At 35.6% G+C, this 27,128-nt stretch overlaps 2 protein-coding genes and 1 pseudogene across 2 annotated transcripts; 2 read left to right on the plus strand and 1 right to left on the minus strand.

Annotated features, from left to right (window-relative positions):
* The first annotated feature begins 14,878 nt into the window (after positions 1 to 14,878).
* Positions 14,879 to 15,472, plus strand: LOC146140761 (transcription factor Adf-1-like; annotated as a pseudogene).
* A 2,972-nt stretch (positions 15,473 to 18,444) lies between these two features.
* LOC146140762 (lipoyl amidotransferase LIPT1, mitochondrial-like) lies at positions 18,445 to 20,088 on the minus strand. The gene is made up of 3 exons (XM_083392130.1): positions 19,824 to 20,088; positions 19,339 to 19,552; positions 18,445 to 19,205 (listed from the first exon to the last, which is right to left on the minus strand). Exons 1-3 carry the CDS (start codon positions 20,083 to 20,085, stop codon positions 18,584 to 18,586), a joined length of 1,098 nt encoding a protein of 365 aa, XP_083248256.1. The 5' UTR covers positions 20,086 to 20,088; the 3' UTR covers positions 18,445 to 18,583.
* Positions 20,089 to 20,343: 255 nt separating this feature from the next.
* Positions 20,344 to 26,180, plus strand: LOC146140763 (adenosine 3'-phospho 5'-phosphosulfate transporter 1-like). Its single transcript, XM_083391353.1, has 7 exons — positions 20,344 to 20,652; positions 20,969 to 21,117; positions 21,390 to 21,508; positions 21,891 to 22,047; positions 22,360 to 22,614; positions 24,502 to 24,672; positions 24,928 to 26,180. The coding sequence occupies exons 1-7, from the start codon at positions 20,424 to 20,426 to the stop codon at positions 25,183 to 25,185; spliced, it is 1,338 nt and encodes a 445-aa protein (XP_083247479.1). The 5' UTR covers positions 20,344 to 20,423; the 3' UTR covers positions 25,186 to 26,180.
* Positions 26,181 to 27,128: the final 948 nt, after the last annotated feature.

The raw sequence follows: 27,128 nt of genomic DNA on the forward strand, positions 1-27,128 counted from the left end.
ATGGTGACATGAGGTACCACAACTATAATGAATTTGAAATATTGAATACAAAAAAAAAAAAAAAAAAAAAGAATATTTCCAGGGCCTAAGGCTATAACCTTATTAACCTAGCCCTAGTGGTTAATCCGGCCCTGGTCATAACTACCATTAATTCAGTCAAAATTGTTTAGCGGACCACTTATGAGCCTTCGGTTGGCTACATTTATCAGATATAGGTGTACTTTTTTATAATGTTAACCAGTCGATGTTAACTACAAAACTAAACAAAATGCAATATGACAATTTTTAAAACAGCGTGCCAATATTTTGATACAGTGCTCAGTTTCTTACGTGTGCCTGCTTTTATTCTTGCTATGCACAAGTTCCATAAAATTACCAAAAGAATAAACTAGGTGTGTTATTTTCCTAATTTAATAGTTGTGTTAATTCAGTGTTTGTAAAAGATTTGACTAAAATATCCGAAAAGTTTGCTAAATTCAGTAAAGTTTCCCAAAGATTTTGTTATGTCACAAGCGACTTAAAACAATGTTTTTTTTCCAGGGCAAGTTTTTTTTGACATTTTTTGACATATTCGTTCAATGTCTTTTGTCGGGAACGACAGAAATTTATGGCAGAAGCGAAAGCTATGTTTTTTATTCGAATCGACTCGAAACTGTTTGCGCCCTTCAATGGGTTGTTCGACATTACGTTCGAACAAAAGCAGCCTGCAAATGATTTCCAGTCTTTGCAGAAATGCTTCTATTCAGTGGTCCCGGATTCATTGGAAAAACTTAACACCAACCTAGCTTTTAACATCGCTATGTTGCTGGTCGGTGTGATAATGTTCATCGCAATCTTCGAGGGTGGATTTGTTCTCGTGCAAAGGTAAATATACCCGGTATTTTAAGTTACCACACGTTATACTGTATTTATTTGAATGTTTTTGTTTCGATAGCCATGTAATTTTACATAATCTACACTTAAGTTTAAACAGCAATATTTTAGTTGTAACGTTGTTCAGGTTTGTATCCTTTCTACGAAAAATTGTGCATTCCGGGAAAGCTTCACTTAAAAAAGTCTTGAAGGTAAGCATTAAGTTACAGCAGTATTTCAGATGTTTGATTGAGATAGCTGCATTAACTTAAATTTCCTGAAAAAAAAGTAAAAACTAAATTTTGTGATTGTAGGATGCGGCTGAACTTTTGAATGCGATGTTTGCTAGCTAGCCTACTGAAAATAAACGTTATCTACTAGGACAGTGGTCGGCAAACTGTGGGCCGTGGTCCAAATGTGTGCCGCAGAGCCATTTTAAGTTGGCCGCGAGCTTTATTTATATTGGTTTTGTTTTATCATGTAGTTGTGGGCAACGTGAATGCTGTACATATATTGTATTATATTTTAAAAGTTTGTACGTTCAAGAATTGTTATATTGTCCCACCATGGTTCAGGCCCGCGTGGTAAATGTGGCACTGTGATCTGTTCGGGCCCGACAACTATATTTTTTCAACTTTAACTATATGTAAACGCAATTTTTTTTGTGAGTCGCGCGTATATTATCGTGTAATTGTGTGTTTTACATTATGGCATGGCAGTGTTTTCGGCATCAAGGCGCCATGTATTATTTCACCCTTTCTTGGTGTCCACAGCCTAACGCTGTTTGGACTTAGACTCCATACAAAATACAATTTCTACCAACATTAAACTAGTTAATGTATTTTATTTATTAAACAGTTGTAACATTGCTATTATATCGTGAGTAGGCTAACATATATCCAACTTTTACTACAAGATTAACATAATGTATTCCTTTTATGTGTTTCCTGAGAACTTTTTACGTGATTGCGGCTGCCGCCATTCAACTGTGGAGATGATAGTGTTAATCTTTTATGCATTAATACGTTTAACTATAAGGTAAACGTTTCGCCATCTGCATTTTAGCTTTATATTTGCGCACGAGTTCGTTTAATACAACAGGTGTTTCTAAGAACAATTATTTCATGACGTAACTTTGTGACGTCATTTTAATGCCTCCAACTCAAAACAAATATCTTGGATCCGGCTTGTTTTGTATAGTTGTTTTACGTAGCGGGCCTTCAATAGCTTTAAAAAGAATATTTTGGGCCGCGACAAATAAATTTGCCGACCACTGTACTAGGATATAAAACTCTTTTAGACCTATCGGATACGGACTTGGAAACTAGATTTATTTTAGATTTTTTAAATTAGATTAGAATTAAAATTAAAGCATTTCATTTTTTTCCAAATTAGATAAGAATTTCTTAAACTAGATTAGAATTAGAATTACCAAATTGTTAAAAAAACGAAATTGAACTAAAATTACATTTGATCATTCACAATTAATTTCATTTAAATTTAAATCTAGAAGTATTCTAATAAGAATGTGAATGGTAAATATATGGGTGTTAATTCTGATGTCTTTTGAATGGTAAATATATGTGTGTTAATTCTGATTTTTAAAGCAAAATCATAATGTCTTCTTGTGAAAAGTGGTGAAAAACTTGTGCTTTATCTGTTTTGAATACCTCTACAACTCAATATTTTAATAGTCTTGTTTTTATTGACAGAATTTACTGCGATTAAACATGTTTTTTTCGAAAATCGCCAAAAAAAGTTTTTTTTCGAAAATCGCCAAAATATAAGCGAGGCAAACATTCATTTTAATTTTAAAGAAGTATAACCCTTAGTTATGCATTTTCTCCTTACGGTTCTGCGTAAGCCGTTGCTATGGCAGAACTTTCGATGTAGGAATACCATTTTTAGGTTGACAGTCAGTGTCTAAGTTTGTTAATTTGTGCCTGCATTATTTTTTTTTACAAAGATTTCAAGCAACCCAAACAACGATAAGTTGCTGACAATTTGCACTCCGGAAAAAAAGAAATTCGAAAATATAGGATTGCGAGGTAATTGCTGTGGGATTTTATATTGATTGCTGCCTGGGGATTAGTTGTACACCTTTTTAAGCCATCTTTGTGTTTTTATGGGTCTATCAAATGTCACCGTGAAGTCCATTGTCAAACCTACTCTGAAATTACCATGCGAACCGTTTCTGATACCTGCTGACATGGTTGTGCTTTTTCAAACAGGATTTCCGACCAAAGGACCACGCTTGCGTTTGATCATCACCTCCGACATGTTTAAAATATTCCTTGCTAACTTGGAAAGGAATATCTTGGCCAAGGCTAACGCTCTTCTGACTAAAGTAAAGCATCGTAGGTTACAGGATCTCTTAACCCAGCAGACACCTGTAGGATCACTGATTCTCCCCCAACGTCTTTCACCACAGCAGGCCTTCATTCACTGCACGATTCAACCTGTCAAAACATCTGTAAAACGCCCAATTACCCAAACCTGTACGGTTAACTCAGTAAGCGCACAATCCCCATCCGTCGCCAGCCAAACCTTTCAGTTTGTCGCAACGCCAATGACCATCAAAAAATGTTTTATGCCCGCCCGCATTCAAACCGTAAATCCGATCCTAAAGTCAATTCAAACCCAAATTTCCCAATCCGTTGCTAAACCCGCATCCACGCAGACCTCTACTTCGACAACCGTCCCTATTTCCACTCAAACTGTTGGACAGGAATTAAAAAGTTCAAAGCCATTTGTGTCCACTTCGACTCAGACCTTCCAACATCGCCACATGCTCTCAGCGTCAATGTTTACGAAGACTTCCGAAAGTGCTGCAATTACTGTTTTCACCCAGACTGTAACAGTCCGCAGCTCGCCTGTAAGCACACAAACAACAACTCAAACTGAGCCGAGTAATCAACTTACATCAGACACTGGGACGCTAAAAAAACGTCTAAGCGCAACCACATCCACTCAAACCATTTTTGGAACGGTTCGAATGTTGCCGGCGCTAAAACCTAGGTCTAAGTTTAACAAAGGAACACAAACTACTACTCTTCCAGCAAGGGCTGGTCAAAATACTTCGAAAAAAGCAAATAAAACAGACAAATCTTCCGTAGTTGCAAAAAGACTGCGGCCAGTACTTAGTAAGTCCCATGTTGTCGTCACTAGCTATCCAGGATCGAATGATCTGGGAGGATTTCTTGCCCCTGAACATGAATACTGGCTTAAAAAATGGTCCAAAAGGAAGCACCCTTTTGTCAAAATTCCGAAATTCAGCGATGACGATATTATTAAAGCAATCAACAAATTGCCGAATGCAGAAAGCGCTAGAACAACTCCCACCGAAGAAGACTGGGAACGGTACTACCAGGAGGAGTTGGCGGAACAGGCGAAAGAGGACGCACAGCGACTGGCGAAGAGGGTTTGCAAAAGACAGAACACAAATTCCTTTCGTTCATATTCCGGAGACACAACGAGCAAAGATACACTTCTTGTAGTTGATGACATTATGAAAGCTATTAATCAATTACCAAAGAAAAAAATCGTTCGCCAGTCTCCCACTGAGCAAGGCCGGGAGCGGTACTACCAAGAGGAGTTGGCGGAACAGGCGAAAGAGGGCGCACAGCGACTGGCGAAGAAGGCGATATCCAAAAAATCAACAGTAGACAGATCTTCCGCTCCGTCAAAACTTGGGGAAACAAAACTTGCTGCTGCTGGACCTCACTCCAAACTGCGGACACCAAACACAATCAAGACAGCGATAAAAGTGAGCACCTATAAGTTGTCAGCTGCACGCAGCTCTCACAAAGCGACCAATGGTTTTCCTTCTAAACTTTGTCCAGCAACAAGACTTAAGGCACCGAAAAAAGTTGATTCTTCCTCGCAACTCCGTGCGCCGATCAATCACAAGGCTCAAATTGTGGTAAAGAACCAGTCAAAACTGCGACAGCCAAGCAAGTTAGAACGACCGGTGTCCAAGCGTTGTGGATCCAACCAGCAGATTTAACTGAAACACTTGAGTGATGCGCTTAAAATGGTGCCTAAAAGTAAGTCGTATCCGATTTCCGAGTCTCCAACTTTCCATGATGTACCAAAAATGGTTACGTAAAAAGAGGAAGATTGGATGACAAGCATGCAGAGAGCCTTGTCAAAAGAGAACTTGTTCAGGATTCAAGATGACCCTGAGCATCGTTGCACCTCATCCGCGGTCGTCGGCAAGATGAGAAAGCCAACTAGGATGAGGAGAAGAATCTTGGAGGAGGTTGATTTCCTGGATGAAATGCATGTCCGGTGCACCGCGGCTGATCGGAAAAATCAAGGTAAAGCATTTTTATTTATTAGTGCTACTTCAATATTTGTATGGCAATAAACACTTTTTTATTTACAGCCAGGCGATGTCAGCTTTTTCGATCTGGAACCACAACTGCTGGATTTTGTTGACGAGTTACCCGATCATCTATCATTGATTACAAATGAAGATGTACGTCAGTTGTGCGACCGAACACCGCACCTATACAGGATGACTGACCAAGAGGAACAAGAGGTGGAGACTTGGTTGCACACTTGCAACATTCCCGATCAGTTGCAAGTTAATCCACTCTTGTTTTGAGTGATCTCGAGATATTTCTCTAAAGACAATGTGATCGCACGGATCACAACCATTCGACCGGCGCTGAAAAGACGCTCAAAAGTTCATTACTTTGTAATTCATGACTATTTTTAATATAATATAATATGTATTTTAAGTCGGTAGGTTGTCGTTCTGTTCATTGATAGAGAATAAGCGAGGGGACGAAAAACATGCGTTCGTCATTCCATTTAAAATAAAGTTTAGACCGCAGAATCCTGCGTGATCGTTTCTGGCGCAAAACGCTTGTTTTGACCAGTTCACACTTGAAGCGTTGCCAGCGTTAACGGCAAATTTCCTCGCTCCTAACCGAAAGCGTCAATTAAGCTTAAAATATTTCAACTTCCGCAACCGATAGCGTTTTTTTTTTTTTAAAAAGTTTTACGTTAACGCCAGACGCGTCTAGTGTGAACCAACTTTATGAATGATGTCATCGACATTTAAACCTCTAACAACATCACTCTCTATGCTTATAAGGGACTCCAGCCATAAGACCGAAATAAGAACAACACCACGTCGAATTAAAACTCGTAGTACCGTCTAAATTGGAATAAGTTCAAAACCAGTAGGAATATGATCTAAATGGCCAGAATCAGGCCTAATCAACACTTTACAAAAGTGAAAATTGCTATACCCTTGCACTAAACGCCAAATTAAGCTGCGTCCAACGTCATACAAACCCGTTACCCGTTGAAAATATAAATTGCATACTGTTCGTGATATTTTGCGAACTCTGCCTAAATTTAGGCTTTGGCATCAATCACTGTCACAATATTGTTGGGAAGGTTTGTTGTACGATATCCGTGAAGGTTTCCTGATGTTTTTTCAAAGTAAGTTTAAAAAAAGTGTAAATTACAAAACCGTTGCACTAAACGCCAAGCTGCGTCTAACGTCAGTCACACCCGTAACCCGTTGAAAAATATAAATTGCTTACAATCTGCGACAACAAACGCGATATTTTGCGAACTCTGCCTAAATTTCGTTAAATTACGACACAAATCAAATCCAAATTTAGTATACCTTAGACTAGAACTAGATAAATAATAAGAAATAAACCTTTCATGTGACCACAAGCTAATATAACGGTATTCCTAAAGTTGTGTGGACGAATAATATAGGCTGGCATACGGTGTTTACCATGACGATACGCTGTCAACTTTTCGATAAGTTTTTTTGTTATATTGTAGGTGACTTTCCCACAGAGTTGTTGGTGAGAGTTTTATACACATTATCAAGTGGACTCCAATTACCGTGCTTATATCGAAAATGTCTTTAACGTATTGTTAAAAGTTTATCATTTGGCTTTTTTATGGCAGTTAACATAGGCTACGTTTTCCATTGCTCTAAATAAATCTTTTGGATAATGTAAGCTATTGGATTTACATTTACGTTTTTATAACGGAAATCACAACGTTGTGCTTTTCAAATTTTTATTACAAATGAAATTGTAGAAAGAAACGAAAAATTAGAACGAATAATTAATTCGAAGTTTGGTGTGCTGCTGTGCAGGATGAACCGGACATGTCACTGCTGAAAACTGGATTCGCGATGTTCTTAAAAAAACTTTGTGTAATTGTAATTGGTTTAAAATAATAACGAAATTTAGAAAGATGTTTTTCGTTAGATATATATTTAATTTATATATAATTCATTGGCTAAAGTTTAGCCGCTAAACTGATAAATGGCTAAATTATTAAACTCAATTTTAGAATTTTACAAAGATTTTTGTTACATTGGAATTGCGTATAAGATTTGCACAAAACATGGACAAATGTAATATTTTGATCAATTTTTCGGATTGAAATGCTCTACTTTCATAGAAAGACAAACATATATTTTTGACTGGTATTAGAAGGATCAAATTATTTTTTATTTATATTTTTTCAATACTTTTGGCTTTAAAAACAAACAGGTATTTTTGAAAAATTGTTGCGTAAACAGATTAGCTTAGTTGAAATTAAAGGTAAAATAATGCTAAATGAACAGACTAGCATAATATCGAAATAGGAATGGGATAATTGCAAAAAATCGGTCATAGTAAACCACAAAAAATTGTCTTTGAACTACATTTTGGAGGTAATATTACTCCCAGTTAAATAGGAAACTTTAAGGTAAAATTCCCAAAATTTAGGATATGAAAATCTAACATTCTAATGTTAAAAAATGTCAAAGATTACAAAATGGGTCATTTTCAGCCTGACTTTATTCAACAATTTGAAACACAAAATACGAATTGAATTGGAATATCTAAATGATTATGACGCTAACCCAGTGTTTCTTAACCTTTTTTACTTGGGGGTGCACCTAGAGACGTATAAAAACGTGGCGGCGCACCTTGTGAGCTAAGCGAGCGCGAAATTTTTGGGGTGTACCGATATTTCTCTTAAATTGTCTGCTTTTTTTATTATATGGGTTTTATAGTTGCATATCTTCAAAGGGACTTCCAGCCTTTGAGACTAAAACTTATTTTGTACATTAAAGTCTTAATCCGATTAATTTTGGACTTTATTTCGACATGTTTTTTTCCTTTCGTAGCAGCCTTCCATGGCGCACCAGTTATTTTGTACATTAAAGTCTTAATCCGATTAATTTTGGGCTTTATTTCGACATGTTTTTTTCCTTTCGTAGCAGCCTTCCATGGCGCACCAGTGCGCCGCGGCGCACCGGTTGAGAAACGCTGCGCTAACCAAATGATGAAGACTATATGTCAAGGAAACTAACAAAATGATCATATATTCGAGTGATTTCAAAAATATTATTTCAGTCATCTAGTGCCATATGCTGATAATTACCATGCCAAATTATATTTAAATCATTTTACTGTTTCCTAAAGCCGTTTGGGTTTAACATGTTCTTAGTACTGCGTTAATATTGATTAATTATGAGTAGCCGCTCGCGTTATACCAGTTGTTTGACAAAAAAGTTTCAAGACCCAAGCTACACTAAAATATTTAACTTTTTGTATGTTCATTTAAATCAGAGGTTCCCAACGTGGGCGGTACCGCCCCCTTGTGGGCGTTGGCGAGTTACAAGGGGGCGTTTTGGGTCTGTTTCTCATTTGGGGGGCGCTGAACGCACATAAGGGGGCGTTACATTAAACTACTTTTCGCAAATTTTATCAAAAGTTCACATAAAAATAGTAATAAACAGCACTGTAGGTAACATTTAAGCTTAAATGGAAATTTTCGTATTGCCAACTTGTGGTAGTTTTTCGCTAATTGGTAACTTCTGGCTAACAATTGGCTTTCTTATGTAACGTTATTGGTTATTGTTGCGTTTCACCGTTTTATACGCGGCAAAATGTTGTATATTTAAAGCAGGGGTCGCCAGCCTACGGCCCCGCCTCTTTGACAACTAGACACGAGTCCATTTCAAATACTTTTTGACTATTTTAACTATTCGTACAAAAAGTTTTCGCGCTTTGCGCGAATTATCTTCTACGTCTGGTTTGTTTACAGTTTGATGCTGTCTTTTGACCTCAGCGCTTCTTTAGCGTTGCACCATGGAACGTTGCAAAGTAGTGTACGTCGCGGACAAACGGAAAACGTATTCAACTTTTGGAGATATTTTTTACCATTTTTAATTTTTTTTTTTGACAATGTAATAAAAACTAGCAAGAAATATAAAAGAAATGCCGGTATTCCCAAAAATAATCGGGCTCGCTTCGCTCGCCAGGTGCGCCCGGACTTATAAAGGTTAACAAACCCTGAAATAGGTTAACTATTAACGTTATCGCGTTTTCTCAAAGTAGTTTTATTACACGTTTCATTATTAGTGTGGATGACGACTGGGGAATTTTAAACCAAACAAACGTTTTTTTGCGCTTTCCGCCAACATTTTGTTACTGCCTCCTTAAATGTAATTATAAATAATGAAATAATGCATGTATATTATGAATTTATCTTTATGTTGAATGACAAAAATGGATTTTATTATGAAACAATATGTTGAATCGTCAGATATTTTAATTGCAGTAGCGCAGTAGTTTGCACAAGTGTGTTTAAACCTTAACGCAATTATAGTTGGATGTAAATTATATGTTCTATTACCTACATGCCTTAGTTTTCTAATGGGCATCTACGTCATTAATTTAGCTCAATTTATACACATGCTCACGTAAATTCCTATAGTGAATGTATCTTAGACAACCTAAAATATGACTGACAGCTCATAGAAACAAAAGTGAAGACAATATGTTGTTACGATTAATATAATACTTTACTGTAAAGCAAGATAAGGGGGGCGATATGAAATAATATGGAGCACAAGGGGGCACTAGAGTAAAAAAGGTTGGGAAACACTGATTTAAATCAAGGGTCTCAAACTCAAATTGCTCTGAGGGCCAAATGAGTGCGTGTAAAATGCCCAAGGGCCGCAATTCATAATGAAATGTCAACCAACAATACCACATAATAAGAACACAATTAAAGATAAACACAAGGCGGCTGATGATCTAGGCTAGTTATTTTTTGTTCTGGCTACGTAACGAGCAGCGTTTTTCATGGACAATGACCTCGATGTTGGCTTTAACTTGTCAGCAGAAAAAAAAAGTATTGTTTGCAAAATGCGGGTTTTAGTTGTTTTGCCCTGGTAAGCATCATATTTATCGCGGTGCTGCATTGTTTCGAAGTACCGATACGCATGCTATCCTATATTCCTTTTTAACAGCTATTATTTGCTGGCAAATAAGGCAATGACTTGTATCTCTGGTCGCGGTGACAAAAATAACCCAACGTTATTAAGACAACTGTGCAGAAGTGAATAGGCAATGTGGCGTAATAGCAGATCTGTCACCACGTAAATGGTAGCTTTGATATGTGATAGTGAAGTTTAGGGCTACCATATTTTTAGCACCCAAAAAGAGGACATTTTCTTGCCTGCAAGTAAAACGAAAATAGAATTGTTACGTTTGAGAAGTACGGCCATATCCACAAATTTTCCTCTGCCTTGGCCACCTTCGAAAAGCAATTCGAAATTTTCAACTAAATATCACTGAGACAACTTGAAAATAGTGAAGTTTGTTGTCGGTCGCGCGAAACGCGAAAAAAATGGATTTAGTTGGTTGAATTGGCGCTAAACTGTAAAATCAGGAGGCTTTTTGCAAAACATTGCGTCCCCCTGTTGCTGGCCTGTTATCCAATTATATAAAATAATGATAAAAAATTTATAAAAATATGGATAAAAAATTCAAACGGTGGATTACTTTTATCGTTTATCTATAAGTTAGCAAAATTATAATTAAATAGGGCCGTTATACCTTCGATGATATAAAAACATACAATGGCACTCAAGGCGACTTTGTTAACAAAATTAGATAACAGAAGATTCGCAAATATTTTTTGGCAGTTTTAATGTTAAAGTTGGCAAAAACAGAGTTTGTACAGCTCTGTAGGAGTGGTGTACAACCAAAACGAAACCATTAGAATCAGTGCAAAAAATTTAAATATTAACTTAGAGCTCGCCGTCTCGGGGGTCATTCAGTTTTTTTGAGAAAAGAGAACAACTCCTCCTAAAAGAGGACATATGGTGGGCCTAGTGAAGTTGGATGAGTAGTTTCAGGTTTTTGAAACAATTTTAGAGTAAATTTTAACTTTTTAAATCTAAAAAAACATATGTGGCACTTGAATAATGTCAAATACTTGAAAATTCAAAATTTCGACACGGGCCGCACAAAAGCGGCCCGCGGGCCGCGTGTTTGAGACCCTTGACTTAAATGATCCTATTGTGCCCACTTGCGGTTAAGTGTTTATGCTGTCCGATGTATCAGTGGTTCTCAGCCAGAGAGTCCCTATGTATTTTTTGTCAAATAAATATTTTACAAGAAAGCCATTGTTTTATGTCTTCACTGTTATATGTAATGGTCAAAGCGTAGCTCTATTCCAATGGCCTTGTCTATATATAAAAACGGTAGCAATTGAAGAATTCAATCACTAAAAAATTCGTTTTTGCTCCATACATCTTTATGTAACAATATATATAATAAATCTTTTTAATCAAACCGACAATCGAATTGGCCCTTAGATAGTTGTACTTAAAGGCTATGTAAACAATTTTAAAGAGACTTCATTTAACAAAACAATAAAACTTAAAAACAGTACACTTTAAAGCAGGAGTTGGCAACTTATTTCTAGTTGCTGGCCAAAACCAAAATTAAGGAAGTTCTTTGCGGGCGGTTAAATCTGAAATCTGTAGAGCAGTGGTCGGCAAACTGTGAGCCATGGCCCAAATGTTGGCCGCAGAGCCATTTTTCGTGGGCCACGAGTTACTTTTGAATAGCTTAGTGTTATCATGTAGTTGTGGGCCGCGTGATAGCCGTACATTCGTTGAACGTTATTTAAAAGTTCATGTGGCTAAGAATTTTTATATTTTCTCACCGTGATTCAGGCCCAAGTGCCAAATGTGGTCCCGATAGCCAATCCAACTATATTTTTTGCCAACTTTCTACTTGTTAGTGCAAAAATTTTCGCGCGTTGCGCGTATTAAGTTTTTTTTAAATGTTTTACATTATGTCATAGTAGTAATGGATCTTCAATAGTTTTGACAAAGAGTACTGTGGGTCGCGACCAAAAACGTTTGCCGACCACTGGTATGGGGTGTAGACTTAACGCATATTATTATATCGACCGCAACGACTGTTAATCAGGGATGAAACGGGTATAAGGTATTTTGCCACAAAAATATAGGAAATGGCCTAGTGCCAATTTATAGCCCCAAACCTGCTTTTTAGCGTAGGGATATTATGACCAGTTTGAAACCTCTATAAAAAGGCTATAAATTGCTGAAATTCTGGCTTTGAAAACTGTTTTAGTAAGTTAATCAATAAGATTAGTGGTTTCGATTAAGGGTGATATATAATGATTAAGGGTGCTGTGAGATATTTGAGAATCTTTAGGAATTTTATTTTTGCTATTTTTGGTAAGTCTTTTGATACACCTCTTTGTGTTGTAGGATTAGGTTACATTGAAAAAATATTTTCCTACTTTGTTTAGAGCTGACTTGCATTGTTCCGGCTTCGTTTGTTGTGACATTACAGAAAACCACTTAGCGAAAATATAAGTATGTCTTATGGGTTGTGCCGCAAGACATACAAGGTTAGAAACCACTCGATCCAAAGGCAAAATAAATAATATTACATACGTGATTTTGTTTTTGTGTTAATAGTTCTTGGGGTGTACAGAAGTGTGTGGCACGACAAAGGGAGTTCAGGATATCCATGTTTCCTTAAAATTTCCAAAAGCTTATCAACAGCACTGGGGTTAATATTAAATTCTTTGACCCAGTCGATTAACTTGTTTTCAAATTGTACGCCATCTTCTTCGTCATCTGTTGATAAACAAGTATTGTTACAAAAAGGTTTTATCAATCAACAAATTTTCTTCAGTACAGATTGCGTTATACGACGTAGAGACACCAGTCGTAATTAAGAGAGCAGTGGCAATATTACAATGACTTACTACATTGTGGTTCATTTTCATACTCAGAGCTGATTGTTAAAAATAACTCTTCTGTGTTCGTTTTTTTGCTGGACCTTTTTTCATTGATCAAAGGTCGTTCGTATGCTGCGTGGTTCATTATACTAAAAATAAATGCAGTGAAAACGAAAGAGAGCATTAACTCGACATAGCCTAGCCCTAATATCTTGTTTACCTTTATATTTTTTGTTGAATCCTTGCTTTAAAATTGAAAAAACAAATGAGCAAATGTCTATTTCGCAGTTACGTAAGATAACAATCACCTGACAAGTGACAATCTACCTTAAATTTACATTTTTACATTGTGTTGAACAAAACGAAAAATCGCCAAAGGTTGAAAAGTTGATGACAAAACGATATTTAATGAAGCATTTTTTATTGTGAAATTGGGATAGATTAATTACGTGGCACAGTTTTTCGTTTGTCGTTGTAATACAAATAAATAAAAAACATAGCAATGCGCCTTTCTTTAGATAAAAAAATAAAAAAATAACTTACATGCAAATATGATCTTTCCACGAAGCTAAACACACGAGACCCGTTACGTCAAGCTAAATAGTTCTAAACTTGAAAAAAATAGAAAAGAGCTCAAACCAAGTCGTATTAAAACTGACTTTAGGTCTGAAATGCAATTAAGTAAAGTGTTCTAATACTAATCTAGGGTTTCCATATTTGATAACGCACAACAACTGTCAAACGGGTTTACGTCCTGGCGACTACAGGATCTGCTTGAAATTCCTCCCTCGTGCACTTTGGCCTTATTGTTTAGCAAGGAATGTTGGACACCCACTGTGTTTTGCCCGCTCGTTGTGACACTTCCCACAGTGCGATGTGCTTTGATTTTTAATGCGTCGAAATAATAGTCAAATCTGCGCTTTGAAGAGTCTGTTTGATATATAAAGACATTTTTTATGTAAAATGATGCAAACTAAAGGTGTGTTTGCTTTTTTATAAATGTATGACTATTAATCAGTTGTTGACAATACAAGTTGTAAATACTTTGACCCTGTTTGTTTGTCCTGTGCTATTATTATGCTTGGTTAAAACTAAATACAAGTCAGACCATGATTTGACTAGCCTACTTCACTCCCGACGTCCTTACGTAGGCCCGGCAAAGTAGACTCTACTTTGTCGTAGCGTCGTTAGCTCGTCTTAACGCGTCGTAAGCATCGCTAAAAACAGCCGCTCTGCGTATGCTCTGACGCAGTGGGCATTGGCCGTCGTTAACGTTCGTCGTTGTCGGATCAGAAGGCCCTAACGACGAGCTTACGACGCCAGTGGGAATCGGGCTTTAGGCTCCCCGTCGCAGAGGTAAACCGGAACGGTCCAAAGCGGCAAAAATAAATATTGCTGGTTTGACGTGCCGGTTAAAAACTGTTCGTTTTTCACGAAGCCATGTCCTAAAACGACATTGCGTAACTGCATTTTAGAGTTTTTTATCATTCTCACAAGCATGTTAAGTCGTATGAACCTCATTTTGCTTTTCAGTATAGCAAGATTCACACCAGACGCGGTTGGCGGCAAGTGGCGCGTTTTTGCGTTCGACGGCAAGCGACGGGGTATTCACACCAGACGGCGTCATGCCGTGACGGCGTGATTTTTTCGCTTGAAACGGCTGACGGCAAAGTTAAATCAGATTTAACTTTTCCGTCAGCCGCACTACTTGCAGACTGAAGAGCTGTGTGCAGAACCTTGTTGCAACGGGACAATTTCGTTGTTTTAAGTTAGTTTGCTTGAGGATAGAAGGTTTATGTAATATTTATTTATGGTAAGGGTACAGTTTGTCTTTCCCTAATATTTTTTTTTGAAAAGGGGTCGCAAAAAAATAAAAGACACGATGAAAGGTGCAATAATGTTGGTTTGATTTCATTATTTTGGTGCTGTGTTGGTAGACTTCTATTTAGATAAACTTTTGCTTAAAAAAACAATGGAATTCAATGAAATGCTGATACAATTGGTTCAGGATTCTCCCTGTATATATGATTCTGGTAGCAGCCAGTACAAGGATCAAAAGCGGAAAGAAAATGTGTGGAAACATATTGCCCAACAAACTGGCCAGACAGGTAAGACTTGATATCCGGTAAATTATTTTGATCATGATACGATTATCAATGTTGCAGTTGAAACTTGCATGAAGCGCTGAAAGAGTTTGAGATACCACTTTGCTAAAGAAAAGAGGAAGAAAAAATGCACAAAAAAGTGGTGCTGCTGCTGCAAATTTACAGGGTGGGAGCACTATGAGGCTCTTAAATTTTTGCAAGAGCATTTGACGCATAAAGTGTGAGTGATTTTTAAAATTAATATAAATGTTTTAAATGTGCCCTGTTAACAACTGTGGTTTCTCATAGGACTGTTGGCAACTTTCCCCAAACCTCCAGTCCAATTATTGTTTCACACAAGATGAAGCTACACCAGAAGATGGTATTTTTTTTGTTTGGTTTCAATTAATTCAACTTAACATATACTAATGTATAGTGTCTTGCATTTTTTGTATGCTTATGTGCACTTTTGTACAGTCTAGTTGTTTTCAATTTCATATACTCCTGGTGTTTGTCACCTCTTTGTATTTTCTCTTTTCTATCCTGTATCAATCATTTTTGTGCAATGTATAGTGTCTTGTATTTTTATATGCTTTTTTGTACTTTTTTATATTCCAAGCGTTAATTGTGTGTACTCATGGTGTTCTGTTACCTCATTATATTTGATGTTCTGTATTATCATCCAATGTTTATACTGTTTCTGGCTTGTCAAACATGAAAATGTGCAAAAGCTTTGTTTGCTTTATTGAATATGTACAAAAACAAATTTAACAAAACAGTGAATGAAAAGCACTAGGTTCATATGTAGCAAAGGTAATGCAGATCCTTACTGGGCTTTAAAATCAAATTGTTCACATTGCTAAGATATTTGTCTTAATAAATAAGTCGTCGCGTCGCCAAACGCATAGCTGGTGTGAACGCTGTTTTTGCGTCAAACGTTGCGCGGAAGAAACGCGATCAACCGTTGCCGCCGTTTATCGCCAGCCGTCACCGTCAACCGCGTCTGGTGTGCAGAGCCCTTATGGTTTACCGCTCTTTGGTGAGATAACACTAAAAACAAAACATTAATTACTGTGTATCAGATGGCGCATGCGGAAACAGGGGCCGGCAACCTTTTCCTTGTCGCAGGGCCTAATGAAATACAGCAAGTCCTTTGCGGACGGTAATACATTTCCACTAGCAAATTGTTATTACAACATGTGGCCCTTAAACCATCATTCTAATAACTCTAAAAGTTTGAAAGTGATAACGACTTTAAAAGTTTCCATGCGTAGTTAGGCGTATTTGCGTTTTGATGCTGTCTTCTGAAAGATTAACGTTGTGCCGTGGAAGGCTGTCAAGTGCATCGCGGACAAACAGAAAACGTATTCAAAAATATTGCATGACGACGAATGGACTCGAATTAAAAAAAAACGTTTTTTGCGCTTTGCACCAACACTTTACCACTTCCTTAAATTAAATAATCTCGTTTTTAGGTGCAAAATAATGAACCGAGGCCTGTCTGGTTCACAATTGTTCTAACATTGTAATAGGCCGAACACAAATCTTCTTAACATTTTGTGCGGCCCGCAGAGACCTCTCTAAGTTTGGTTTTGGCCGCGACTAGAAAAAGTTTGCCGACCCCTGATTTAAAACGAGCGCAGCTCAAACGTATAGCCGAATGAAACAGATTAATTTTGGCATCACATATGATTTTATAAAAATTTACCTGAAGTAACTAAATAAAACTCGTGATGTCCACTTTTAATAACATAAATTAAAAAGTCAGTAAAGCCTGTAATCACATTTAAAACGCTATTTTTAAATGACATACATAGACATTCACATTTCTCATTTGTTGGCTACATTATAGGAAATGTTTTGTCGCAACTTGATTTTTTTGCCGTTTAAACATTACGGATTTTAAACGTTTGTAACAACGAAGTAAAAGTTATCTTAGGAAGGTTCACATAACGTTCATTTTTAAACCCAAACGTTTAATCGTATACGTTTACCAGGATTATAACGGAAACGTCCTACAAGAGTTTCAAATTTTAGGCCTGAACTAACTTGTTTTTGTGATGATAAAAGTTACGCTTGTACAATAAGGTGAAACAACACGAAATTTCTTCGTTTCTAGAAAAGTGCCCGTAATCTAAGTCCCATACTGGTTCTTTAATTTCAATCTGTACTGAGATAAGCTGCAACACTTCGTACACTACACATCGTCATATAGTTAGGCCTACGTCAGAACATAACCTTAGAAAACTTTCTGTGCGAAGAGAATTCCGTTCTTTTGAATTAAATTAATGATGCGATGGATTTTGATTTTAGAAAGAGACGTAGGGCCTTGATATCAAGCGTTTAACAAGATAATTGGGCAATTAATTAGCCATTGTCTTCTCAGCTGTTCAAAAACCATGTCAAAAGTTCGTATAAAGGGCATAAACAAGCAGTGCGTTCGTCTTGAAAAACGAGAGGTGTTTTGCGTTAAAATAGCGGCGTTGTCTGTTACAAATTTGGGCGAAGCGAACAACAATTGCGTTGGCCAGATGAATTGCTAATTGCATTTTCGACAGATATTTTACAAGGCGCTAACTACGGTCGCATTGAAAAAGTGTAACAAAAAACGTATTAAAGTTGTTGACTAGCATTAGGCTACTTCGGTGAAATTCTAAGCAGGAAAACCATGAGATCAAACGGCTAAACATATGTAGAACATAGTGGTGCTACACATGCTAATGAAAAATTTTGGTGTTATTGGACCAGTGAGCTGCTTTTAAGAAATATTGTTTTTTTTTATAACCAAATAAAAATTTCGTGAAAGATAAATTGCCTAAAATATACATTCAACAAAAGGTTGTCAAAATCTCACGAAAGTTTCAAATATAGGACACGAAAAAGTTTCAAATCGAAATTTGGAATAAAGATTTTTAGCTTCACTTTATAAACTTAGTAAATCGGTTGGCACGCTCCTAATAAAGCGATAACGTCGTGTTAAGATTTTTAAAACATTTTATTGTTTACAGAGATCTTTGCGGCGTTAAAACCACCTGACAATTGACAACAAAAAACATCTTTGTTTTCGGAAACAACATATCTAAGATAAGGTTTCGCAACTTATATTTTGTTCTAGTTAAATTGACTCAGGAGCAGGGCTGCGGAGTCCGACATGCGCAGTACCAAATTCTAAAACTGATATGGCCGACAACTGAAATCTGTGAAGGTGGAATGACATATGGTGGAATATTTTCCAACCATGTGTTGTGAGTGAATGAATTATACGACACCCCTATAAGTGGATTGCTGGATATCCACGTTGTTTTAGTTACGTAAATTGGCGGAATACAGGCTGTTTTTAGAGTTGTGACTCGGCAGTTTTTTAAGAAGTACGTATATAAGTTTTTATTGCTAGGTTTCAGCATTCTTCATAATACAGTAAACCCTTCGAAAATATATTACGACAATGTGTGTTGCAAAAACAATCACAAATATTCTTTATTTCTAAAAGAACTATTCGATAAACAATAATAAAATTATATAAATACTGTATGGTTTATGTTGATCAAAAGAGTGTGCATAAAGTCAACAAATTTCCATGATGAATTGAAAAATCATTCCAGTAATTGCAATATTAGATAACAAATAAATTTGATTTCTGGTGTTTGAAATTGTAATTCGTGGTCATCAATGCACTTAGAAATGTCCATCCACACAAACTTTAGACCAAGCAAATGTTCATTTAATACTGAAGCTACAATTTCTTTATCATTAAAATTGTCAGAAATAATAAAGATTTTTTCAATAACACCTTTTTTAATGTCAATTTTCACAAGACCACAACCATAAAGTGTATCATCAAATCTATTTTTAACAGTAAAATTTGGTGTCCTCGAATAAATCCAGTCCCAAGTTTTCAACTTTTCAGATATTTGAAGTATACCCGGGAGTAACTTTTCATCTCTTGTATTAATGCTGTAATGCTGTGCTTCTGAATGTTTGTCAGCATATATATCTGAAACAGCAGTACAAACACTTTCATAACTAATATTAGGATTGACGTCGCTTAAATTCATAACTGTCGAAGGGGTGCTTTTTGTAGAAGTACAGTGTATTTCAAAAGGTGATCTTGTGAGGTATTTAGTGACACTGTCTTTGTTGGAGTTTAGGAGAAGTGTACAATGATGATAAGAATTTAGACGCCCAAGTTTTGCTGAAGAACCTGATACTTTGAAACTGTAATTAAAGTATTGTTTAGTTTATAAATACTTAAGTAGAACATTACAACATACAGTGAAAAAAAATAAATAAATCAATGGTGAAAAAAAACCTGTTAAAAATGTGTGATTAAAGAAAAATGTAGACCTACTTTTTATTAAGAACAATGTCGTCCCGTTTATTGATGGTTATATCTAGAAAAGGCCATTTAAATTTTAATCCATCAATTATAACTTGCAAGTTTTGCTTTCTGTTGTAACCTTCCTTGTCAGTAAAAAATGTAAAGTTGACATTACCAAGGTCATGATATACAGCTCCACCACCGCTGTTTCTTCGACATAACTCAATTGAATCCTGCTCAATCTCTGAAAATATGAGAAAATGTTTGTTTTAAAATACCTCGATAGTGTCGCCTCTGAAAACAATATTACTAAAATACACTCAGTTAGGTAATTTCAAACATGTTTTTGTGATCTATATAGCCTACATATTGTCACTACCATGACATAAAATGCAACTTCAATGCATCTATACCTGCACATGCAGACACTGTTTCTGATTATATTTCATTTATCAACTTTAAAAACACTATATGGAAAACATTAATTAAAATACTATAACACAATGAACATATACTTGAGATTTGGGTTTCTTTCCATGGATTTTGATGTCTTCCTATAACAACACATGGTCGGTTTCGCCAAATGTACAGACAGTCTACTTTGCGAAAATCCACCTTCTCGTACATCCAATCTTCGAAAGCAAGGTTGTCGTAAGGATTTGTATTTGATGAAGTATATATCAAACATTTTTTTCTGGAATAGGACCTTAATAACGGCGTCAGTTGATTTCTTAAAATTCTACGTATTATATGATAAGGAGCTATTATTTTTAACATTGCTCTGTGCAGCTTGGTCTAGGAAAGTTTCACTTGCGGTAATTCCCGTAAGGGGATAATAAAAAAATTGTGCGAATATTTTAAGTAGTGCGAAAAATTTAAAATAAAATTAAAGAAATTTTATTGTTAATTTTTAATGCATAACTAATTGAAGGTTGTAATAAAACGTTCCAAAATCACTGGTAATAGAAAATCTAAAAACGCTTATAAATATGTTATCCACGTTCCGCTTGAGTGGGAACGGTTCCACCTTGACAACACGGCGAAAATTAACTCGAATTTCTAGTTTTCATTGTGGTTGGCTCGAGCGTAACGTTTTAAATAGAGTAAGATTAAATATGAAAAAACATCATTTTAAAGTGGAATATGTATTAGCAATTTTGCTGTACTTGACCACAATTGTAGCTGCCCCACCGATCGTTCAAGGAGAACTACGGGCTTCTGCTGCAAGATGGCAGGACTTCTGGCTGTTTCGCCTCATTTTTAACCTTTTTGGCTACGGGACCGTCATTTTACCGGCTTATCTGCTTATAAAATACTTGAAAAAGATAAAATACAATGAAAGGGGTGAGAATATTGTCTGATTGAAAGAAATATTTAATTGTTAAAATGATACCATACGTATGGTCGCTGGTCTTCAATCCTATATACCACAACGACATTATTTGGGTTAGGGTTAGAGTTTGGGTGTGTTAAGCAATGCTATTAAGTTACAGTATTTGGCCCACCCTCAACCAAACACTAACCGACACCCTAACCAAAATATTGTGCGATAATCTAATCATTTGGTATAACGCTGTGGAAGGATTCAAGACGTGTGCCTACTTATGAAACTTATGATTGGTCTTTTCATATAACAAATTTTATATATTTTTCTGTATAGGTAGTGGTTTGTGCTTTCCGTGTGTGAAGAGTTGTGTTTTTGGAGATGATGCTGTAGATGTAACCACAAGTCCTTCTCAATCTCATTCAGATAGTCCAATTGTGGGCAAGAGAACAATTAAGCTAGTATTTTATGCAATTGGTTTACAGGTATAAAATATGTTGCAATAATTTGTATTTTTTTAGTATTTGTCAAGAACTTGAATTGTTTTTTAAACTCATTTTGATAGTCTATTTGATTCCTTTTAAGGAAAGTTTAATTTTTTAAGATTTCTTCACACCTAGTAAACCGTATATACCTTTAACCTATATATCTATTTTATTTATTATATACCAAGTTAGATTTCATAGAACAGCTATAGCTTGATATGTCACATTTGACATTTTTACTATAGTCAGATAACCTAGTAGTTTCTTTGTAGGTTTCGTATCTCACCTGGGGCGTTATCCAAGAAAGGATCATGACTCTTGAATATGGAAAAACAGAAACTCAATCTGGGGAAAAGTTTTCCAACTCACAATTTCTTGTATTCGTAAATAGGTAATTTTCCCAAATATGTTATTGACAAAGTAAAACTGCATTTTCAAAATTAGTTGGATAATTGTATTTTAAGTAATATTATGTCATTAATTATACATTTTAAAGTTTTATGCTACATCAGATGCCTTCAGAAACACTTACCAAAATCATTCTTAAGGCCAATCGGGTTTATCATGCAAACGAGGCCAGGCTAGAAAATAACTAGCGTGTGGTGAGGTTGAAACTCACAACATAATTCTTATTAGGCTTACAGTTTTGGTAAATTTTTTTAAAGGCATCCATCGTAATATAATGTGTACTGATCACTGAAAAGAAAACAATATATAAACATTATTTATATGATTGTTTCAGTTAAGAGTTAACCTTAACTTGTTTATTTTAGGTTTCTTGCATTTTGTGTAGCAGCAACTTACATTGCAATGGCAAGGCAACCAAGACACAACTGTCCTCTCTACAAGTTTTCCTACTGTTCTTTCTCAAACATAATGAGCAGTTGGTTTCAATACGAAGCTTTAAAATATGTCTCCTTTCCAACCCAGGTGGACTTTAGGTTACGCCACGTGTTTAGCACACTGTACAAAATACTTAGTTAGTGTATTACAGCTATTCAGTTAAACTTACATTGGGAATTGTTTAAATTTTTTTATATTCAAAACTTAAAACACTGAAAAAGTCCATTGTATTTAAAATTGTGGCTATTGGAGGCTGTTTCTAATTATTTTACAAATTAAATGGTACCCTCTAAAATAACACGGGACATATAAAGCCAACACAGTTTTTTTTTCACATTTTATACTACCATTGAGTTTGCAGTCCAAATTACAATTGTTTTACAACTTTTCTTTTTTAAGGTCCTTGGAAAAGCTTGTAAAGTCATTCCAGTCATGTTGATGGGCAAAGTGGTGTCTGGAAATGTGTATGAGATGTACGAGTGGATTACAGCTGGTATGCTTTCAATGGGGATCAGTTTCTTCCTTCTGTCACAAGGAGAATCCCACAGTAATTCGGTTGGCGAGCCAGTCACACTATCTTCGTTTATTCTTGTCTCTGGTCTGGTACTCATGCTTGGCTATATGACATTCGACAGTTTCACTTCAAACTGGCAGGTAAGTTTGACTATAATGCAGCCCAAGGCAAACTACATCTGACTGGCTCATTTTCCACAAAAGAAACCTTTTTTATTTCGAATGAAGCCTTTTTCAATTTTAGAATATTTAATTGAATAAATAGCACATGTTACGCATCCCAACTTTTTCCCACTATTGCTAGCTGGTCAAACAGCTTTTTTAAAAGAAATCACACTTTATGTTGTATTTTCAGAATTTTGGCTTCTTCCTCCATAACATTTCGGCTTGTCATGTAGCTGTGGCCCTTTGTTAAAAATAAATTGTCACCACTGCTACAACACATAGTAATGTTACAAAACATTCAGTTTAGACAGTTGTTGGTCTACTCTGTAATAGTTGCAATATGGATTGTTTAGGGCAGCCATACAAATATAAGGGGGTAGCCATACAAAAATTAAACTCAAGATGATTTTAACTTAATACCTTGCAGTAGTATTGTTTGATTAGTTTTAGTGGATATTTTGTATTTAAAATTGTTTGATTTATTTTCTTACTAAACTGTTGGTTGGTAATTTTTGAGATTATAATGATATATATTTTCTGATGTATAACAATTTTAGTTGTAGTTGTTATATAACACAGTAACATTTCAGCGTTAAGTTTATTTGGATTTTGTTTGCAAATTTTTATGTCATATAGTCATTGTTTTATATATGTTAACAATTTTTTCTCTACATGCCTGTTCAAAACAATTTAAACTATGTCAATCTGCTAGTATTTCTATGGTTAAATGTGTAATGCTATAATGGTTTGTTTTATTTCTAATCTTCTAATAGAGGAAGTTGTTCTTATTTTATGCCATTTAAATGAGTACAGTACATATTCTGTAGGATGACCTAACAAAGGGCAACATTGCTTCAGCAATGTGTTTAACAGCAATATCTTCCTTTTTTCAGTTTTCAATGTGCACATTTACCTTGATTTGTAAAACTTTGTGTTATTAACTTAAGCTGTGCAAGTTTGGTATTGAATATTTAAATTAAAATTTCGTCCAGATAAAAAAAACATTTAAAAAATGCTACATGCTGCTTGCGAATTCTGTCCTCCATAGTTGTTGTTGGCTAATGATTTAACCTGCATATAAATAGATTTTAAAAAGCAAGTCTGTGCTTTTTACATGAATACAAATGCACTGTATGCAGGAAATATTCTAACACTAACAAACATTTTTATGGGATTTGTGATACATTTAACTGTTCATCAATCATTGTCGCCGACCAATGACCATATGCTACAATATGGGGTCATAAAAAACGTTTGGCATTAGGTAATGACATTTTGATATGTTTTGTGACAGTTTTTGTTACACATTTGCCATTATAACCCATAAAATGGCTCTATGCACACAATAAGTTAGACATTTTACCAGAGAGTGTTTTAGGACATGTTATGGATAGGATTTTTATTTGCTTTATCGTTTCCTAAAAACCCACAAATAAACTGATACGTATTTGATCTTATGACATTTCCTTAGCAAAACTTCATTTCTAAATTGAATTGTTTTAGTCAGATGCTTAGAAAAATAACTAAACTATATACCTACGCGAATGTTTTATGCTGTAAAAATGTGTAGGACCTTTTATGGCATGCAATGCTTTTGTTAACCAATTTACATAATAATTTTTAAGCAATAAAAGTCTTTTTCGTTAACATAATTTAAAACCAGTTTAGTTTAAAAAGTTCAAGAACCCCTGGTTTAGCGTTAGGGCTGTAAAATTGTTACGTTACAACCTGAGCCCAAACAAATTGGTCGCATATCAATGTTGTCCCAAGTCTCTTATAACCAAAAAAGTAAATTTGTAGTTGAATTAAAATCTGTGACAAAGTATAAGTGTGTAATAATATAACTTTAAACTTGCCATGCAGGGCGAACTGTTCAAAACCCACAAGATGTCATCAATTCAGATGATGTTTGGCGTGAATTTGTTCTCGTGTATCTTCACTTCAATCTCATTGCTCGAACAGGGAGCTTTCCTCCAGGCATTTGGCTTTATGACTAGACATTGGGATTTTGCAATGCACAGTGTTATACTATCGGTAAGGGAATATTGTAATGCGCTAGATATATTTGTGTAGTAATGTATGCTAAAATAGCATTGCTAATATAGTGAACTATGTACCTGAATAAATAAACGAATATTTTAAAAGGTAAAAATAGTAAACGTCAGTTTATACTTCGTTTACACCAGAAGAGCGATTTCTATCTATTTTAAACGTTGAGTTAGACTTTTTGTTTCGTTGTTTCAAGTTGCAATACGTTTCTAATTAAAAAAAAATTGGTGCGTTTTACAGTTTTGTTCTGCCGTCGGTCAGCTATTTATTTTCCACACAATCTCGGAGTTCGGGGCCATCGTTTTTACGATCATAATGACGCTCCGACAGGCGTTCGCCATCCTGCTGTCCTGCCTTATTTACGGTCACCCGGTTGGTGCCCTCGGCATTTTCGGAATTACAATCGTCTTCGCCGCTCTATTTCTACGAATCTATGCTCGCAGTCGAAAAGCAGCACTGAAGAAGCCTGCCGGAACAGCAGCCGTTTTGAAAGCTTGATTACTATTTGCGTCGATAGCAGCAACTTAGCTCGCCTTACACAAAACGGTGTCTAGAATGACAACGAATAAAAACAACCGTTAATGGATTTAGCTGAACAGACAACGAATTTAGCCATTGTTTTTTGAAAACATACTTTGGTGCTGATGGTAGGATTTTAAAGGGAAATATTTTAAACGCAACTGTAAACGTGTAAAATTTTTTGTACATCCTTTATTTATATTTATATATATGCAGTAACCTAGTAAAGTATGAAGTGGTTAGCACTCAGCAACTTATCTTTATGTTTGGTACTATAGGTCTTATGTGTTTGAATGACACTTTATATACAGTCAACGATGCTTTATGAAGAAAAACGCTTGCCGTTGACGGTACAGCAAGCACACTTACAGTATTTTAATTATTTCCTCTTGACATAAGCCTTTGACCATATGCGAGCTCCAGTTTCTGATTGGCATTTTCCCTTTGTGGATATTATTAAGTTGAAACAAGAGACGACCGTTTTTTTTTATTTAAGTCTACTTTGAGCAATTTTACACAAATTGATTTTCAATTGACTAAACAACCGATTTATAAAAATGCCACAGAACGTTTATTTGTTGTAGCGTTACGCTGCTTAGTTATAACGTTTGGCTAGTGTACAATGTAAATTTCGTTACTGCCATTTGTCTGTATTATGTACACTAGGCAATGCTGTTAACTACTTCATTACCATCTTGTTCAAAAATAATTTGATATTTTGCAAGTTATATTTATTTTATTTTTAACAGTAATAACTGCGCAAAAAACACCACTTAATTAGTATTGTTATCCACTGTTTGAATAATGAATGTATACCATATTCTTTCCAATTACCTAGAAATCTCATACAGACGAAGCTAACGTTTACTTTTTTCCATTAGATATTTTTGTACTTATTGTTGTAACTCGTAATTGTGTTCAACAAATTGTTTATTCAAGAACTAGAAAAAATAAAAGTTTTCAGAGAGCTTGAATGGTAGAGATAAGTGTAGATTGACCCGCGTAATTACTATTTCTTAATACGGTTTAGTTTTTGCACTAATCAACGTTTTTTTTTTTTTTTTGCACTAATCAACGTTATTTTTTCTGATTGATACTGTTTAAAATGGTCAGGTGCTCATGGTCCCAAGTATTCTATGTTTACCCCATACAACCCATAAAACAGGGAGGTGCAACACTTTTATACACAATGGCCAAATATATACACCCATTCAGGTTCTACCACAGGCCAAACGCATTCTCTCTGGTCGACAAAAATCACTTTAACTAAAGTGTCAGTGACAAAGTGTATTCCCCAATTGTCAATTTGGCAATACCAAGAGTATATCATCACTTAATCCTGGTTTAAATACATTAGTGAATCCTGCGGTTAAAAAAGTTATTCTTATTTATAGTAAATTTGCAGAATAAAACTTAAGAAATTAAATTTGCAATTCACGCGTTTCTTTTTAATGTTCCATTAAACCAGGGGTCGGCAACCTACGACCCGCCACCTCTTTCAAACTAGACACAAGGCCACGGCTTATATTTTTTTAACCGTTCGAAAATGCAAAGGAAAGGTCCAATTTAAACTAAAAAACGCATTTTTTTTGCGCTTTGCTTATTTTTTGGTATAAAACACACAGCATTTGTATTCAATTGCATAACACATTTAAGTCGGACCCCGATTCAGACTGCTTGAAAATCACACGTTTTTACAACCAAATTTATTATGGCCCGCCGAGAACTTGCTAAGGTTGGTTTGGCCCGCGACAAGCAAAAGGTTTCTGCACCAAAGAATTTAAATCAGGGGTCGGCAACCTTTTCTAGTCGCCAACCAAACTCAGATGGTTCTCCGTTGGCCGCATTTTTTCATCCATACTACTAATGAAAAGTGTATAAAGCTACTTTGAGGAAACGCGTTTACCTTAATAGATAGTGTA

The sequence above is a fragment of the Ascidiella aspersa genome, chromosome 6, assembly GCF_963924565.1.
Source record: "Ascidiella aspersa chromosome 6, kaAscAspe10.2, whole genome shotgun sequence".
Lineage (NCBI taxonomy): Eukaryota > Metazoa > Chordata > Ascidiacea > Phlebobranchia > Ascidiidae > Ascidiella > Ascidiella aspersa.